At 42.9% G+C, this 17,948-nt stretch overlaps 1 protein-coding gene across 4 annotated transcripts in view; it reads left to right on the plus strand.

Annotated features, from left to right (window-relative positions):
• The window catches only part of CSNK2A2 (casein kinase 2 alpha 2), a 35,340-nt gene extending 22,723 nt beyond the window's left edge, over positions 1–12,617 (plus strand). Inside the window, exons 6-12 of one of the 4 annotated variants that reach the window (XM_055412646.2) lie at positions 1,630–1,713; positions 2,674–2,784; positions 3,072–3,173; positions 4,003–4,103; positions 4,871–5,019; positions 6,437–6,530; positions 12,112–12,617. In XM_055412646.2, the coding sequence (XP_055268621.1) occupies positions 1,630–1,713; positions 2,674–2,784; positions 3,072–3,173; positions 4,003–4,103; positions 4,871–5,019; positions 6,437–6,513 (624 nt within the window). In that variant the 3' untranslated portion in view covers positions 6,514–6,530; positions 12,112–12,617. Of the gene's footprint in view, positions 1–1,629; positions 1,714–2,673; positions 2,785–3,071; positions 3,174–4,002; positions 4,104–4,870; positions 5,020–6,436; positions 10,708–12,111 lie in introns of those variants that run through there. The other 3 variants (XM_088829987.1, XM_088829986.1, XM_088829988.1) reach the window with 3 other exon arrangements.
• Positions 12,618–17,948: the final 5,331 nt, after the last annotated feature.

Here is a 17,948-nt window from a genome sequence, read left to right on the forward strand (position 1 = left end):
GTATTTGTTCAGCTGTTGCTTTCTTCAGGTATTTTTCACACCTTAGGTATTGTGGTCCTAATTAGTTTATTCCTTTGGGCAAAGACTGGGCAAAATGACAGAATCAACACTTGCTAAGTTTTCTCAAAGACGGGGAAAAATAGGGATAGGGAAGAAGAAGTGTAGAAAATGTTGAAGGAACTGAGGTTCAGGGCTGCAGAGTGATTGCTCGGTGACTCATTTAGGTTTCCTGTCCGAGCTCCTGGTTCAGGTTTAGGGAGATGTGTCCTTAGGAGCCCTGGTTTCCTACACATTGCCCCAGTACCAATGTGGAGTCTTGCTGCCACTGTTGATATAAAACAAGACAAAGAGAAAAATTAAATTGAAGTACCATATAGAACAGTGCAGTTACAGATGTTTTCTCTCCTTGCATAGATTATATTCTCACCTTTTCCACCATAGTTTGGTTTCACCTGTTCTTGACCTTCATGTGAAAAAGCATCATATACTGTATACTCTTTTGTGTCTGGAAAAAGCAAAATTTGCATCTTCCTGGAATGCTGGTTGTATGGATCATATTCTGGCTTGTATATTCCTAGTACAGTGCTGCTCTAATCCCACCAGTCCTCAGTCAGGTTCACTTTGTCCCTCAGGATGTTTGGCAATGTCTGGAGCCATTTTTGGTTCTCACAATTGGAGGGATGCTGCTGGCATCTTGTGGGGAGAAGCCAGGGATTCAGCAAAGCAACATGGATAAATCTTAGAAACATTGTGCTGCTTGAGAGAAGATAAAGTACTTATGTTGTATTACTTCATTTTATGAAGATCCAGAAAATGCAAACCTGTAGCCACAGTTGGTAGAGCAGTGGTTGGGAGGAGAGGGGAGGAAAGGAGGAGGTAGACAGGATTGGAGGCTTAAGGGAGTTCTTGGGATGATGAAAAAGTTCTAAAACTGGATTGTGGTCATGGTGGCACGACTTGAGGAATTTACTAAAAAACCGTTGACTTGTACATTTAAAAATCTTAGCTACATGTCAGTGATCTTATAGGAAGCAATTTTTCTCCCTTAGAGTCATAATTTGTAAAGACCAACTGGCTCAGGGATTGTTTCTAAGGACAATACTAATATTAGAAGACATGTTAATCTAGAAAACTCATATGGGACACTTACCTGAAAGACTAGCCATGTTGCAGATAAGATTGGGATGTCATTCTTCATGTCCATGTGGATCCTTCATGTGTTGTTTGAACTATTATGAGAAGTAACTCCAGTGTGATTCCTCAATCTTGTTTTAAACACATTAAGCCAGCATATGATTTCTAAATCCAGGTTGCTACCAGTGCCAAGTAGGAGAGGAGTGCCTGAATAAGTATTAATATATCATCCCCCTTTTAAAGAAACTTTTATAATAGCCCTTGGTGTCCTCTCCACAGCCCCCTTTCTATCAGCTGCCAGCATAGTGTGCCCAGAGAGCAAGGGGTGCCTTCTGAAGCATGTTTTTTCTCTTTTACTACAGACAGTAAGACTAGCCTTTGGGAGATTGGGAGATTGTGTTCAAATCAAGCTGTCACAGTGAGAATATACTTGCATTGGGGGGCATGAGTGATTGAGGGTTTGCTTACTTTTCTCTGTGCTTTCTTATCTAATAGGCTCTGGATTACTGCCACAGCAAGGGAATCATGCACAGGGATGTGAAACCTCACAATGTCATGATAGATCACCAGCAGAAAAAGGTACCATTACAGCCAGGCAGCAACAGGCCTTTCATTGGAAGACTCAGGGCCGACCCACACTCTGGCCAGTGCCTAGGTGGTTTCTAAAGACCCATGCTGTTTCCTTTGGCAGACTTATGATACTGTTATTTCTCCAGTCTCCAGTGTTGGTTTCTACTTCACATAAGCGTAGCACACAAGGAAAGTAGACAGCTGACCCTGACTGTAATCGCTTGTTTACTGTGGTCATGGTTTTCCTAGAGGGCCTCAGAAAGAAACTACAGCTGGTGATTTGGTGATTTTTACTTCCTTTCTTAATGACCCTCAGACCAATCTGCCTGGCCTTAAAGGTACACATGGGGCCCTCCTGTTTTTGAAACTCAGTTCTGATTGTCCCTGACTGGTGAGTGAATGAATCAACTAGTGTTAGATTAGTGAAGAGCTAGAGCAGTGCTCCAATCCTGGAGTGGGGCACATGTCCCCAACCCTTTCTGTTATGACTGGAGCTTGTAATGCTGCTGCTGCTGCTAAGTCGCTTCAGTTGTGTCCGACTCTGTGCGACCCCACAGATGGCAGCCCACCAGGCTCCACCGTCCCTGGGATTCTCCAGACAAGAACACTGGAGTGGGTTGCCATTTCCTTCTCCAATGGAACTTGTAATGGAAACTGAGTAATGAGGGATGTGTTAACACATGCAGCTGGTTATGGGGCAGAAGACAAGCTTAAGCTTTATTCGTCTAGAGAGATGATAAGCCAGGATAATTTAAATGTTAAGGAAAAACAACTAAGATTCCAACCAAGTGCTCTGCTCTAGAAATGACTTCTTAGCAGTTCCCAGAACGTACATGTGCCTTTTTAGCCAGTGCACTTGATAACATTTTTTATGTGGCCAGAGATTAGCAAATGGGATGTGGCCTTATTGTAAGACAGAGGCATCTGGAGACACTCCTTTCACATATTTTGTTTCTGCCATATTTATAGCTGCGACTGATAGACTGGGGTCTGGCAGAATTCTATCATCCTGCCCAGGAGTACAATGTCCGAGTGGCCTCCAGGTACTTCAAGGGACCAGAGCTCCTTGTGGATTATCAGGTAAAGTTGTTAATGAGGCACCGCTGGGTTCTTTTTACATTTGCTTAGGCTTTTCCTGGCTTTTTATTTTTCCTGGTTTTTATTTATAGTCAGTTTGGTTACACTCAAAATCCAGTCTATATTCTACCCCAGAATAATAAAATGATAATGATGGATTTGTCTCAGCTACTTTTTTTTTGGCTTTGAATTTTAAAATATCTACAGAGGTCAACTGAAGATTAGAAACTCAGGTCAGAAAAATGACATTTGTAACCCCCTTCACTGACAGATTGTCTTTATTTCCATAGATGTATGATTATAGCTTGGATATGTGGAGTTTGGGCTGTATGTTAGCGAGCATGATCTTTCGAAAGGAGCCCTTCTTTCATGGACAGGATAACTATGACCAGGTAAGCAACCACCATCTGACTCCCATCCATTTGGGGGCAGATGCCAAGAAAATAGCATCTTGATAGGAATGCTGTCATTGAGCCCCTAAATACCACTCAGTGTAAGCCTTTCTCCAGGGTAAAGAATTTTACAGAATCTTATCTATGGTCCCAAAGATAGAGACAGTGCTGTATTATGCCCAACTTCCAAGTTGAGTCTGTGAAAAAGCTAAGTACCTCCTTGTACAAGATTCTAGTTGTTCGGTTTTGTTTTTTGTTTTTAGGCTGTGCTGGGTCATCATTGCTGCACATGGCCTTTCTCTGGTTGCAGAGAGTGGAGGCTACTCTGTCACTTTGGTGCGCGGGCTTTTCATTGTGGCTTCTCTGTTGCAGAGCACAGCTCTAGGGCATGTGGGCTTCCGTAGTTGCAGTTCCCGGGCTCTAGAGCACAGGCTCAGTAGTTGTGGCTCATGGGCTTAGTTGCTGCATGGCATGTGGGATATTCGGGGACCAGGGATTGAACCCATGTTCCTTGCACTGGCAGGCGGATTCTCAACCACTGGACCACCAGGAAAGCCCATAGGTATTAGGTTTTATGTCCCCATAATCATCAGCTTCTAAAAGATTATTGTCATAAGTTGTGTTATCCTTTTAAAGGCATTTTGAAAATGTGCGTTCATGTGAACTTCATATCCGTGAGCCTGCTGCCTGTCTGCCCTGGGCTCAGATCTGTATCTGTTCCCCGGAAATGTAGTGATGTGGAAGCCTTCTAATTCCTTGGTCCAGCATCCCTGCGGGCTTGCAGTGAGTTCTGTGCTCAGTGATTTGGTCAGTTTGTTTTGTGTTTCAGCTTGTTCGCATTGCCAAGGTTCTGGGTACAGATGAGCTGTATGGGTATCTGAAGAAGTACCACATAGACCTAGACCCGCACTTCAACGATATTCTGGGACAGTAAGTAAGAGAGAGAGAGGCTCTGAGTTTATCCCGTTTCAGAAATGACGAGCTTAGCCGAAGTCACTTTCTGAAGCTCTTTCCCCTTTCTAATTATGTCAGAAGTGAGCTATTTTAGCATTGTTTACATCTATCTTCTAATCATTTTACTTCTCTAAGAGATAACCTGTTAATAGAAAGTGGAAGACAAAAATCATGCCACAGGAAAGAACTTTCTGGAACAGCATATGCTTATTTTAATGCAGAATCTTAGAATGCTGTGATTCTTCTTTGAATAAGAGAGTTATAGTTTCTTCTTATTCTGTATAATGGATTTTCTGTAAGAGCAAATTTTAAAGCATATTTTCAGATACAGTACAGTGGTGTTGAGAAGTAAATGTGTTGACAATTTTCAGAGAGTAACTTTATGGAACCTCCATGTTTCTGCGGCCAGCTCTCTAAATATATCTGCTAAACAATAAAGATTACTCACCTACCTCCATGCCTCACCCAGAATTGACTCAAAGCCTGAGGCATAAAACATTATCTAGAAAGGTTCCACAAATTTTGCACCAAATGTAGACATTTAATTAATTATGTATCCATCTCAGAGTACTGTTTTGTTTGAGGGTGCTGGTGGGTAGGGGCGTGACAGGTGGCACCAATAACAGTGAGGTTTAACCAGCTTGTAATCAGTGCAGTGCTCTAAGACTTTGCTGGCTTTAGCCCTAAAAAGAATTTTTGTGGAATTTAATCTCAGAATACTAATGCTTTACTTTTCTTCTCAGACATTCACGGAAACGCTGGGAAAATTTTATCCATAGTGAGAACAGACACCTCGTCAGCCCTGAGGCCCTAGATCTTCTGGACAAACTTCTGCGATACGACCATCAACAGAGACTGACTGCCAAAGAGGCCATGGAGCACCCATACTTCTGTGAGTCTCTGGGGGCCTGGTTTGTCGAAGGGAAGCTCTTCCACCTGCTATCTTTGAGGCCAGGCAAGAGAATTGTGGAAATTTAGATGAATTGTCCTTGGGATTTGACCCCATTAGTTCTAGACTCTTGAAATAACTCTGCAGATCTGTTTCTTGATGCTCACAGGTGTTTGCTTGTTCATTGCTGTAGTTCCCTTGAGTCAGGTCTGTTTGACCATGGCCTGTGACCCCCAAGTTGACAGATCAGAAGTATCTAAAATTTAGTTTGCAAATACATACATTTGTGTGAAAACCTAATCAAAGATTTTTTCCCCTCCAAAAAAAACAAGTGATCTGATTAAAATAATGTGATCGTAGCATATTTTTAAAGAAGGAAGTTAGTTAAATAAATTCAAGGAATTTGAGGAGAGGACAGCAAGTATGAAAAGACCTCACTAAGATCCAGTCTGTATTACTGACTTCTTAGGTCTCACTTTGAAGTATGTGTGTATATGCAGTTTATGTGACTGCTTATTTATCTGCATGCATGTTGTTCCCCCTCTGCTAAAGTATGTCCCAGACTTTCAATAGAGACAATGTGAGGTCATTTAGTCCAGTCACAGAGGAGGCTTGAGCATAAGGGAGGTTAAGTGACCTGTCTTAGTTTTCTCTCTGAAGTGAGATGAGACCTTTCAACCTGTCTCTTGCTTAACCAGTACACTATCTTTCCTCGGTATCGTTCCTCCTTTTTCCCCTTCTGGAGATTAAGTAAATCTTGCCCAAAGAATTCATGGTCTCTGGTTGTGAGCCTGCTTGCCCATGAACTGTAGTCGAAAGCAGATTTAAAACAATCTTACCCTTCATTCTTCAAGTGCAACTGGATGTCGTCTCTCCAGGTTCCATCACAGAAAGCTATTTTTACCCTCTGAGTTTGAATGGATTAAGAACACTGAAGTTTATATTATACAAATCATGATCTGTCTGCTTTTCCAAATACATGGTATACTTCCAAAAACATTTTTTATGCTGTTGCTTAAAATCCTTAAATCTTCTAATGGTTCCTTTTATTCACCCTTTCCATTCTCTGAAGTATTTATTATCACACATACTTTGAAGAAATTAGGAGTTGGATATGTCATTAGTATTCAAGGAAAATAACACATAAGAAAATTAGAAATTTTGAACAGTAGACAGTGGGTGTTTCTGTGCCTCTCTTTTCCCTGAATCTCAGCAGTCACACTTGTACTCTGAAGAGGTATGAGTTGACTGTGAGAGCGTTTCCCAATTATTTCTCAGCGTCTGTAATTTTTGTTGCCCTCTCAACCCTGGTTTCCTGTGTTTCTCTGTCACTGAGGAAGGTTGGGTCGGTCATGGTGTCTGCCCCCAACCCCTAACCTGGGCTGGTCCTACCTCTGCTGAGTCTCCTGTTTTCTTGCAGACCCTGTGGTGAAGGAGCAGTCCCAGCCTTGTGCAGATAATGCTGTACTTTCCAGTGGTCTCACGGCGGCCCGATGAAGACTGGAAAGCGACGGGTAATGCGGCATTGATGCTTGCCAATAAAACCAACCAACCAAACACAAACCTTGAAGGAAAACTACAGTGTGATAAAAAGAAATTCTAGCCATTCCTTCTAAATGCAAAGAAGAGTAAAGACCTAAAAGTCTGTCAAAAAGAAACTCCCCAGCACTAGTCTACAGGGAGCTGCCATTGGGTAGCCTAACGATGCACATAGTTGAGAATCTGAGGGGGACTCTCCCTTTGGAATGCATGGGAGATGAGAGACTCGGAGTTGTTGTACATTTCCTTTATTTAACAGGAGACCACTGTTGAATTAACCTGTTGAAGTCAACAAGCTCTGAATATCTGACTTCCTATCTATTCCACTGCGGTCTGGGTTTCCTTTGGTGAGATTCAGGCTCAAGTTTTAGCAAAATGTCAGCAGTCTGAACTGACACACCAGCCTCATTTATGAAAAGGAGATATTAAAACAGTGACAGTATTTTTTTTTTCTAAACTCTTTTACAGATTCATGTTTTATGTATTTTTTCTTTTTTTTAATGACATGAGCTCTCTGGGAAATGTACCTCATCCCTGCTGTTTTCTTCTAAGTATTCATTTGGGAGTAAACTGCAGTCACTCTCACCAGAGTCCCATTTGATGTCAGGAGGCATCACTTTAAACCTTGTGATGCCTCAGACAGGTCCATCTGTTCCATCAAAAGTTGAATGCTAAGTTGCATAACTTGGAGCTTACTGTAACCTTTGTTGATTTGCCTAACCTTAAAATCTTGTTGCTATTTTTTTCATGTAGCTTTTTTTCTTTTTCCAATCTTCTAAGGAAAACTTCATTTCCCAGCCCATCCCTCCGTGCACCTATTTTAATGCACATCTCTGAAACAAAGATTTTTTTGTTCACAACCATGACTAAAGCTGGAAAGTCAGTCTTCATGGAGGGAGGATAAAAGTATCCTGTTATAATTTATTCAGGAAAGACATATTGGGTGGCAGGGGATGGAAAGTCCTCCTTTCCTACCCTTTGCCCCTTTTTATCCCTGTGAGAATTTCCCTCTGTAATCAGGGTAATCTGTATTTTGGGGCTCTGATAAGTATACATGAATGTGTTGGCAAAGAAAAGTCTTTCTCACGTGCAGAGACTGGCGTTACGTGGGCAGGGCCACCCATAACCCAAGCGACCAGAGAGAATAACATTCAAGGGACTTGGGGAAGGTAGTGGAGCTCCTAGGACAAGTGTCAAAAAATTGGGATCCATTGTGCTAGCCTTCATGTTAAGCAAAGGAAGCTGTATTTTGTTTAAGAAGATTTTAAAAATGGGGGCTGATGTCACTCTGGGGACCTGTTATCAACATGGTTTGCACGCAGTCCCCTGACCCCAGCTGCAGAGCCATGCCACAACTGTGGGGACCTCTCACACGGCTAGAGCTCAAGGTGTCTACCACCACATCACACTTTAGGATTGCTTTATTAACTATTTAATAATGCCATACATTTTTATAAGGTTAGATTGATTGTTTGAAAGCATCTGTTTACATTCCATATTCCAATAAAATTGTATTGGTAGCAGGTCCTATCTCTAAATGTAGATTCTATTTTTATCATTTGGTCAGTGGGAACTTAAAATACAAATAAAACAAGATCCCAAAGCCAGGAAATGCATTCAGTTAAGGTTCTCAAACCAGTGCTTCCTGCCTTCATTGCATGTCCTGTATATTAATGTACACATTTGTCTACCTGAAAATGAGAAACAAGACAGCACTTCTTGGCTGAACCTATATTGATATGGCAGGCAGCAAAACTCAAGTGTTTCAGATTGTCAGACACCTTCTGACATGCCCTTCTAGGCAGCGCCGAACTGTTGGTTATTTATTAGGGAGATGTGCCACTGTGTCTTTCCTGCCCCGCCCGTTTCTTTGTCACCCATTCCTTTCCCCCACCCTGCCTTTTTTTCAAGTCCCCTGTCTGCACCAGGCAGGGAGAGCCTGCTGGAGAGCCTTGATGAAGTAGGAACCCTACTTTTGCTTGAGTCCACCAGAGGCAATAAAAGCCTCTGGAGAAGGGTCAGGTGACTGCCTTCTGCCTCTCTCTCCTCTGGTCATGGCGTAGTATGTGCAAACGCAGCTCACCTGCTTGTCCTTGGGTTCTGTGGCTGCAGCTTGACAAAGGAGTAATGTTTCCATTTTATGCATACAGTTTACTTTTTTTGCCACCACTGCTTTTTACCTCTGTTCATGCCTTAGATATAAAGCATAACTGAGTTTAAAGTGCTCACTCCTTTCCAAGGCTGGTCTTGACACCCAACTTGTGGCTGGCTGACTGACTGGTTCTTTCCCAAACTGAACTGAGTCTAGTCCAGACCTTTCCTCTTTTCCTAGCTCCAAAACCATTTTGTGTGCAGATGGACCTAGCTCCCCTGAGATTTTAGAGTCTTTTCCTGGATTAGGAAGCAGTCTTGGAAAATTCAAAAGACGGATGAGAGAGAGAGAGAGAGAGTGTGTGTGTGTGTGTGTGTGTGTGTGAGAGAGAGAGAGAGAAAGAGAATTTAGTCTTATATCTAGACAAAGCTATGGTAGATTCACCCACCCAGTATCCTTTCTGGTTAGAATATTATTTCTTTAATTCATCTCAGTAATTTTCATTAGACATTTTGTTTGCTTCATTACTTTATAACAGGTTAAAAGTGCCTAAGATAAGGATTTACTGTTTCCTAAAGAAAAGCAAAAATAATGTGGGGAACAGGGTAGTGTTACACTGTCATCTCAGGTACTGCCTATGTTCAAGAACATAGACCTGGCGTGGCAAGTACAGAAGGTTCCTGTGCCAAATACAGATGGGTGTATCAGAGGTTGTTGGCCACAAGTGGTCTAACTGCAAGGTTTTGCTTCAGCTGAGAAATCCCATGGTGAGAGCAGAGCTGATGAAGTGCTAAGAGTTTTGTCAGGTTTGCTTGCAGCTCACTTTCCCCAGGATCCTATCAGCTGGCCTATCCCTATCCTGTTCTAGCCAGTGGTGGGTGACTGGGCAGGAGAAGTATTCGTGGAGTGTATAATGCAGACCAAGCATTCCCAGTTTTTCTTAGCACTCAGAGGGGTGTCAGTGCCAGTTCCATGAGGCGTGTGAACATTGGTCCCTCTGCTGGGTCCCCTCACAGGCATTCTCCAGCACACCAGTACTCGTGAGGCTCAAAGCATGTGTATTCCCTTGCAGAGAAGGAAGGTACTCTCCATCTGATTGATTAGAGGAGACAGAAGAGTTTGTAATCCTTGGAGCAGGGAGAGAGGACGAGAGAGGGGGTTGTTTAAAGAAGACAGGGAATCAGTTTAAAAACAAAACAATGCAAAGGTAGATCTTGAGAGGAAGGAACATGACTTTTGAGGGGTGAAAGCAAGGCAGGGCACAGAGTTCAAGTTATGGAACACGCCCTGAGATGGGCACTCCCCCAAGGGTTGCTTCCAGCGGGACCACACGGTGGTGCTCTTGAGGCAGGTGCTGAGTCCCAGAGAGCCCGCGGCCGTGGGCCTCCGCCTGCGCCTACTCAGGGAAATGACTTAGCTTCTCCCAGGTGCTGCTGTGATGAGGATGGAAGCAAAATCATTTTGGGACATAAACAATTGGAAGAATTTTATATATGCATTGAAATGGATCTGAGAGAGCCCCGTCGACAGTCTCCTTTAATGCCAGTTCAGATTAATGATTCGTCTAGAAACCTGTGTTACTGTACAAGCATACACAGGAGAAAGCAACCTGCCCTCCTCCACATGAATAGGAGTGGATAGTAACTGATCAGAGTCAAGGCCATTGAGATGTAAACCCAAAAACAAAAGCAGGGTCCATATGAGCAGACAAGAAGCCAAAGTTTGTCAGTGAGCTTAATAAATCTATGACTGAGTGACATCTTGCCATTAAAAAGTAACCCCAGGGTGGGGATGAGGGGAGGGTAGGTGGCGAGGAAACATCTGGCTCAAAACCAGTAATAAATGCTTTGGAGCTATATGGATGTGTCAATGGAAATAACCCCAACCAGGTATTATAGAGGCTGGGGGAAGTGATGGAATGGGATTATACAGGTGATGCATACTTTTATGTAGAAACTCAACAATGTGCTGCAAATGTGATACTTAATCCTGAACTGCATGTATTGGGGATTGGTTTTTTTTTTTTAAGTTCACTGAATCAATAAATTAACAGTTTTTCACTTGCTGGCTTTTCTTGCTGTAAATGGTGACTAAGAGGTTGGGACAGAAATCTTGACACCCAGTGGAAAGCTTGAATAAACCTTCCAGAACCACGGAGCCGACTGTCTCCTTCTGTTTGCAGAAAAGCAACACTGCCTGGGTTGTGATCCTTTACTAAAGAATACTTTAGTACACAGTTGACCACCACTTTGTATCACTAGATGACTGATGTATAATTTCTATGCTGCTGCCCTTTAGAGGAAAGAAAAACGTCCTGTGAAATCCTGTTTTCATAAATAAAAATGTTGACAATCACCAGCCTTGCCAAGTGGGACACAAGCCACTGACATACGAGGACCTTAAGCTTGTATTTCCTGTCTCTTGGGGGAGAGGAGGAATAAACCTGGAATTGAGAAGATGTGTGGGTGGGTGGTTGCAGTTAATCACCTTGGTGTGAAGACTCCTTTAGCAGAAGTGGTGGAACTAGGGTGGTATGGGGACAGTCCTATTTCTTGGTACTTGCTCCTGAATTAAGGTACAGCTCAGAACCTGCTGCACAACTTTAACCTTTGTGGCAGTTTTCTGCATTTATGAAAGAAAACCTTCCCAGCCCCATTCCTTGCAACACAGGCGGACATGTGCTGTTGTGTGGCCAATGGAGTCTTTTGTTAGTGCCCTTGTTCTCACTGCTCCCTTGGTGGAATTGGACACTTGAAAATCATTTGCTGAAGAGTCATTTCTTTCTTAGCCTTAGGCACCATGCAGCCTTTCTCAAACGCTATAAGCAGTTGACTCCTTCCTGTATCCAAAGAAAGTGGGTCATGAGATGATTCTGTCTGACAACTTCCCGGGTGCACTGTCCCTTCCATTACTACTGTGGTACCATTCTGAGATGCTGCTTCTAGAATTCCACTGACATCTCAACCGCCCACTCTGCTGTGCTGGACATGGCAAGAGGAACGAGGTTTTCAGGCCATGCCAGACAGCCACTTCCAGGGGAGAGTTCCTGTTTTGCTCTTTAGTCACCTGGGGCCTTTCCCTGTGTAAATAGTCATCTGATTCTTGGTCTATAGACATCCTGAGTAAACCAGGTCAGATCTAATGAGGACCCTGGAGCTGGGCTACTGAACTTGTAGCTCAGACTTGCCCAAGATGGTTAAGAGTGATGCTTTTAGATGAGCATCCTGGACCTGAGAGCAGAGGAGCGGCCAAGACTGCCTCTGTAAGTGGTGATGGGAAAGGGTACTATCTGAAACCTGAAACCAGTCAGTCCTTACCTGGTTTTCCACATAGTGCCACGTGCAAGTCAGGCTTGTAGACTATTTCCAGCACTCCCCAGAAGGGAGCCACTCGCCCAGGGAGGCCTCTCTGCTCCCGGTCAGATTGATTAATGCCGTCTTTCCCCTCCTCCCGTCTCTCCCCAGGTCTGTTGCTGTTCCTCCCACTTTTCCATAAGCAGAACAAGAACCAAATCAAACGTCTTAACGTGTGTAGAGAGATCACGTTCCGTGAGCAGACACAAAACGGTGGCGGGTTTGGCGAGCATGAACTAGACCAACCGAAGGGCAGCCCACCACCGTATATCAAACCTCACTTGCGAATGTAAAAGGTTCTCACGCCTCTGGCTTCCTGTTGACTTCCTCCTGACCCAGAAAGCATGGGAAATGTGAAGGGTATGCGAAATGGTGGTTGGTTACCGTTGCTCCCCCGCGCCCCTGGCTCATCCCGTGGCCACCTGTTTTTCCAGCAGACCACGTTAACCAGCTGATCAGACTCCAGTGGGGGAACGGGGCGTATGTGGCATGACGGGTGGTGACATATTATAATTTTAAAAGTATATATTATTGAATAAAAGGTTTTAAAAAAAACATATGGTGAGTTTTCAGTGTGGAAAGGGCCATTAAATGAGACCCCGTGGCCACAGAGGAACACAGCGAGATAGAAGAGCATTTGAGCCAGGTTCTACCAGAGGGAGGAGGGCGGTTTCCAGGACAGAGATGAGAAATGAAAGAGGTATGTGAACCCGTCTTGGTGATGGGGCACCTCAGGTGATTCCAGCAAGACTTGGCAAGCCAGGAAAGCAGGCCTTGCCTCGAACACATTCATCTCCCTAGACCGCTCCTTGCAAAGCAGGTGAGTCACCCAGCCGTTCAGGTGGCAGGTAAACGTTCTCTCTTGTGAACTCAGGAAGCTGCCTTTATCCCTGCTTTGCTTTCCACTGCGAGTGTTTCAGTATTCCATTCCACCCCCAAATCCTGTCCACCCTGGCCTCCTCCTTCAGAAAAAGCGCCTGACCTCGGAGGCTGGTTCAGTTTGTTGACCCAAGGTGGGGAAGGGGTCAGATCTTGGGCTCAGAGCATCCTGGGAGAAGCAGCAGCCCGTCAAAAGTGAAAGAAAATGGAACAGGAGTTCCAGACATGTCTGTTCAGGGAGAAAACGAAACCACAGTCAAATCTGACATGTATCTTTCAATTTTTTTCTGTGCATATACTAACACGTTGAAATTATAATGGGTTTTATCAGAAAGGTAGGTTTTACATTCTTTTTCTGCAACTTGTGCTTCACTCGGGAAAATTTTACTATTAGCATGTATAGATCTACCTCACCCTTTTTGTGGCTGTATAGTATTCCATTGTGTAATGTACCATAGTTGAAGCAGTCCTTTATGGATAGACTCTTAACAGTACTGTTGCTGGTATTTCTGCAATGAACAAATTTGCACAATATTTTTACACAGTCTGTATGTTTGTGAGATAAAATCTTAAAGAATTACTGTGCCATATCTTTTTCTTTCTTTTTTTTTTTTAGGAAGGGCATTGTTCAGAAACAGCAGTCTTCTGTTCCCTTCTCTGAGTGGTGTAGGCTGGCACCATGATGCCTTAAGCTATGGATTCTTGTGGGGCTCCGTCAGGCCTGCCCAGGGTCTATGAACTTTCCAAGAACCTACTGGATATTTGAGACTTGAAAAAGGGTGTTGGCTCTAACATAGAAAGTTGCAAAATAAAAATAAGTGTGACTAGATGTTACTCCAATCCTGTGAACTGAGAATTCAGTATTTGCTTTTAAAAATATATTTTTCAGGAATTTTCTGGTGCTCTAGTGGTTTATACTCCAAATTTCCAATGCAGGGGGAGTGGGTTCAATCCCTGGGCAGGGAACTAAGATCCCACATGCCTTGCAGCACAACCAAGAAATAAAAATTTTAAAATGATATTTTTCTCATGATAATTAATGATGAGTCACAGACAATCATGAAATAATCACATAATTTCAGAATTAAATTCTAAAGTTCTTTTCCCAAAAAATTACACAGAAAAGTTATCTTAAATATGAAAAATGGCTGCCTTTTAATATTTGAAATGCTATGGAGAAGGCTTCAAAAGTAAGAATGCAGAGAGGTAGTAATGTTTTAAAATATCCCTGGCCAGAGGGGAGTGGGTGGTGGAATGCATGAGCAACTCTTCACAGAATCTTCTGCAAACTTTAATGTGCATCTCAAATGCATTGTTCTAAGTGAAAAGCCAGTATCAAAAGGCTGGATGATTCTAGGGGTTGCAAAGAGTCAGACACGACTGAGCGACTAAACTGAATTGAACTGAACTGAAGGAAAAAGAAGCTTCCCTGGTGGCTCGGTGGTAAAGAATCTGCCTGCAATGCAGGAGACGAGGGAGATGAAGATTTTATCCCTACGTTGGGAAGTTCCCCTGGAGGAGAGCATGGCAACACACTCCAGTATTCTTGCCTGGTGAATCCTGACAGAGGAGCCTCGTGGGACACGACTGAAGGGACCTAGCACGCACATAGGCACAGAAGAGGCAAAGCTGTTGGTATGGAGAACGGACCCACAGTTGCCAAGGGTTAAGGCTGGGGGGTTGCGGGGTTGGGGGGCTTGACTGCAAAGGGACAGACAGCATGAGGGAATTGGAGGGCCATGTATCCTAAACATTGTGATGGTTATATGACTTTGTCAAAACCACACCCAAAAGTGTACATTTTAGTGTATGTAAGCTTAAAAAGAAGTTTTCAAAAACGACAAAAACGTGCAGAGTCCCAACACAGTCCCCTTTGAACTTCTTTCTGAGATTAGCAGGAGCTTCATCTGTCTGGCACTGGTGCTTTTACCGATGTCTTCGGATATAATCGCTGGAGCTAGGATTCAGCGGTCTGCCAGTTGAGCACCCCAGTCATTCAGGTAATCTTCCATCTTTGCTCCTAGCTAAGGGGTGATTTTCCAGGCACAGTTCCTCATCTCATCACTATACCTCCCCATTCCCATCAGCAAGGAGCAGTGAAGAACAAACTGCCTTACAGTGTGAGGTAAGTCCCTTGTGTCCTTTACTGGCCAGGTGCTCAGAGTTCTGGTCTCAGACTGACATGAATAGATGCTGTCCACTGGTTTTTTGCAAGTAACTAGGGCTTTTGTGCACTAAAAGGGATTTTTACAGTTCCAGGTGGGTTTTTTTTTTACAGTTCCAGGTGGGTTTTTTTTTAATAGTTATTAAACTGTATGATTAAAAGTCTAATTTGTCTTGTGTCTTTACAAATCCTGTTATAACATCCAACCGCTTGGTTTTGTATGTAAATCTGAACATTTATTTTGGTTCATCTTTGATCAATGTTCAATTAATTCAAAACTTAATGGGTTAAACCAGCAGTCCCCAAAATGTTCGGCACCAGGGACCGATTTCACGCAAAACAATTTTTCCACGGACCGGGGGCGGGGGGTGGTTTTGGGATGACTCGAGCATTTTTTGTGCACTTTATTTCTAATCTAATGCTGCCACTGATCTGACAGGAGGTACCCATACGGGTCCAAGGCCCAGAGGCTGGGGACTCCAGGGTTAAACCATACATGTTACCCATATACTTATTCTAGTTTCCTTAGACAGACTGAAAGTAAACCACATATTTAATCTGTTTGATTTGCATAAACACTTCCCATAGTTAATATGAAAGAGCTAAAATCTGCTGAAATCTTCCTAAGCATTCAAATACTAACATATCTAAGTCTAAACTCATAGATTTAATCAATCAAAATCTTTTAAACATTGTTTACAAACTTAATTAAACTTTCATAGCATTTTAAAATTATAATTACAGGTCTAATTTCAAATTCCTTTAAGCATTTCAAATTAAATTCGAAGTACCATATCCTCTAATCCTTTAAATGGGTTAACTATTTCAAATATCTTAAACAACAAAACATCACAATAATCAGAATTGTTTTCCTCTCTTTGACATGGATTACTGACATTGTGTATTTTATTTACTTCCCATAATCTTGTGAGTATTTTGACACCTATGCCACCAAGGTGAGATATTCTATCTAAACACAGGACTCTTAATTTGCTCATGGCCAGAGATTCTGGGCTGGGCATAGAATTGGTTGCTGTTTCTGCAGTGGTTCTACCCTCCTGCTCGTATTGGGTTGGCCAAAAAGTGCATTTGGTGTTTTCCCATACAAGTTAATATATGAAAAACCCGAACGAAATTTTTGGTCAATCCAATCCTGGGTGTTCATTGGAAGGACTGATGCTAAAGCTGAAACTCCAATACTTTGGCCACCTCATGCGATGAGTTGACTCACTGGAAAAGACTCTGATGCTGGGAAAGGTTGGGGGCGGGAGGAGAAAGACGACAGAGAATGAGATGGCTGGATGGCATCACTGACTCTGTGGACATGAATCTGAGTGAACTCCGGGAGTTGGTGATGGACAGGGAGGCCTGGCGTGCTGTGAATCATGGGATCGCAAAGAGTCAGACACGACTGAGCGACTGAAATGAACTGAACTGATAGTAATAGTAATGGGATTCTCAAGACCACCTCATATCTTTTACCTCATGCAGTTACTTTACTTTTACCTCTTCTGCATCTTTTAATGGCCTGATTAACATCAGTTGAGCTTCTGCTTAGATTGTAATTACTACCTCATTAAATTCTGCTTGTTTTCATTTATTACTTTTTAAAACTGACTCATCCACCTTTCTCTAATCATAATCATTGAAGGAAGCAACATATCAAGATTTTTCATGTATTTAGTCCTTAGCTTTCTTGATGAAGAGAAAACAATCTTGAAGAAATAGAGTTGACCCTTGAACAACTTGGATTTGAACTACAGGGTTCACTTATATGTTGATTTTTTTCAATAATAAATACTACATGATCCACAGTTGGTTGGATCTGAGAATGCAGAACTGGGGATATGGAGGAAGCAGTCTACACAGAGGGACAACTATAAGTTACACACAGATTTTTGACTGCTGGAGTGGACTGGTGAGCTTAATAACCCCTGTGCTCTTCAAGAGTTGACTGTATAGTGTTTAACGCATGTTTGTGAGAGACATCTGTGGTTTTAGGTTAAATTTCTTCTACATTACTTTGAAAAGAAGGCAATGTCAAAGGTAACCATTTAGCACTAATCCATTCATTCATCGGAGAAGGCAATGGCAAGCCACTCCAGTACTATTGCCTAGAAAATCCCATTGATGGAGGAGCCTGGTAGGCTGCAGTCCGTGGGGTCGCTAAGGGTCGAACATGACTGAGCGACTTCACTTTCACTTTTTACTTTCACACATTGGAGAAGGAAATGGCAACCCACTCCCGTGTTCTTGCCTGGAGAATCCCAGGGACGGGGGAGCCTGGTGGGCTTCCGTCAATGGGGTCACACAGAGTCGGACATGACTGAAGTGACTTAGCAGCAGCAGCATTCATTCATTCATTGTGTGTCTGTCACGATGGTACTGTGGTAGGTGAGGGCATATGTGCCCAGAAGACACAGTCTGCCCCTGGAAGGAGCTTGCCAAAATCAAGTCTACAATAGGAGCAAACCCACTCATTATGTCCTCCACACCTTTGATCAAATCATCAACTCATCTTAGCCAAGGCCATGATCATAGTCAACTTTGAACCCCCACATAAGGAAAAACTGAACACAGTTTTCACATGGATACTCACTGAGAATGAGTAGTTAAGAGAAGCAAGCACTTTCATTTTCTCCATCAGCTTGCTTGATTGATCTTGTTGGGTCCCTTCCAAGGTCCTGGCAGGGGCCTTAGAAATTTATTCAAGTAGTTCATGATTTTGTACAATCTGCAAAGGTAAGCAGAAGATTTGAGTCTCATCAAAGCTGGATCAAAACAGAGTTTCCTTCCCATCAGAAATAAAGTCAATAATGCAGGGTATATAGTTAAACATACCACATGTTTTTTCTCCCTTGTAAACTAAAAAAAAAAAAAAAGAAAGACTCATACAAAATAGAGT

The sequence above is a fragment of the Moschus berezovskii genome, chromosome 22 (assembly GCF_049115385.1).
Source record: "Moschus berezovskii isolate FMDL1 chromosome 22, NW_MosBer_1.0, whole genome shotgun sequence".
Lineage (NCBI taxonomy): Eukaryota > Metazoa > Chordata > Mammalia > Artiodactyla > Moschidae > Moschus > Moschus berezovskii.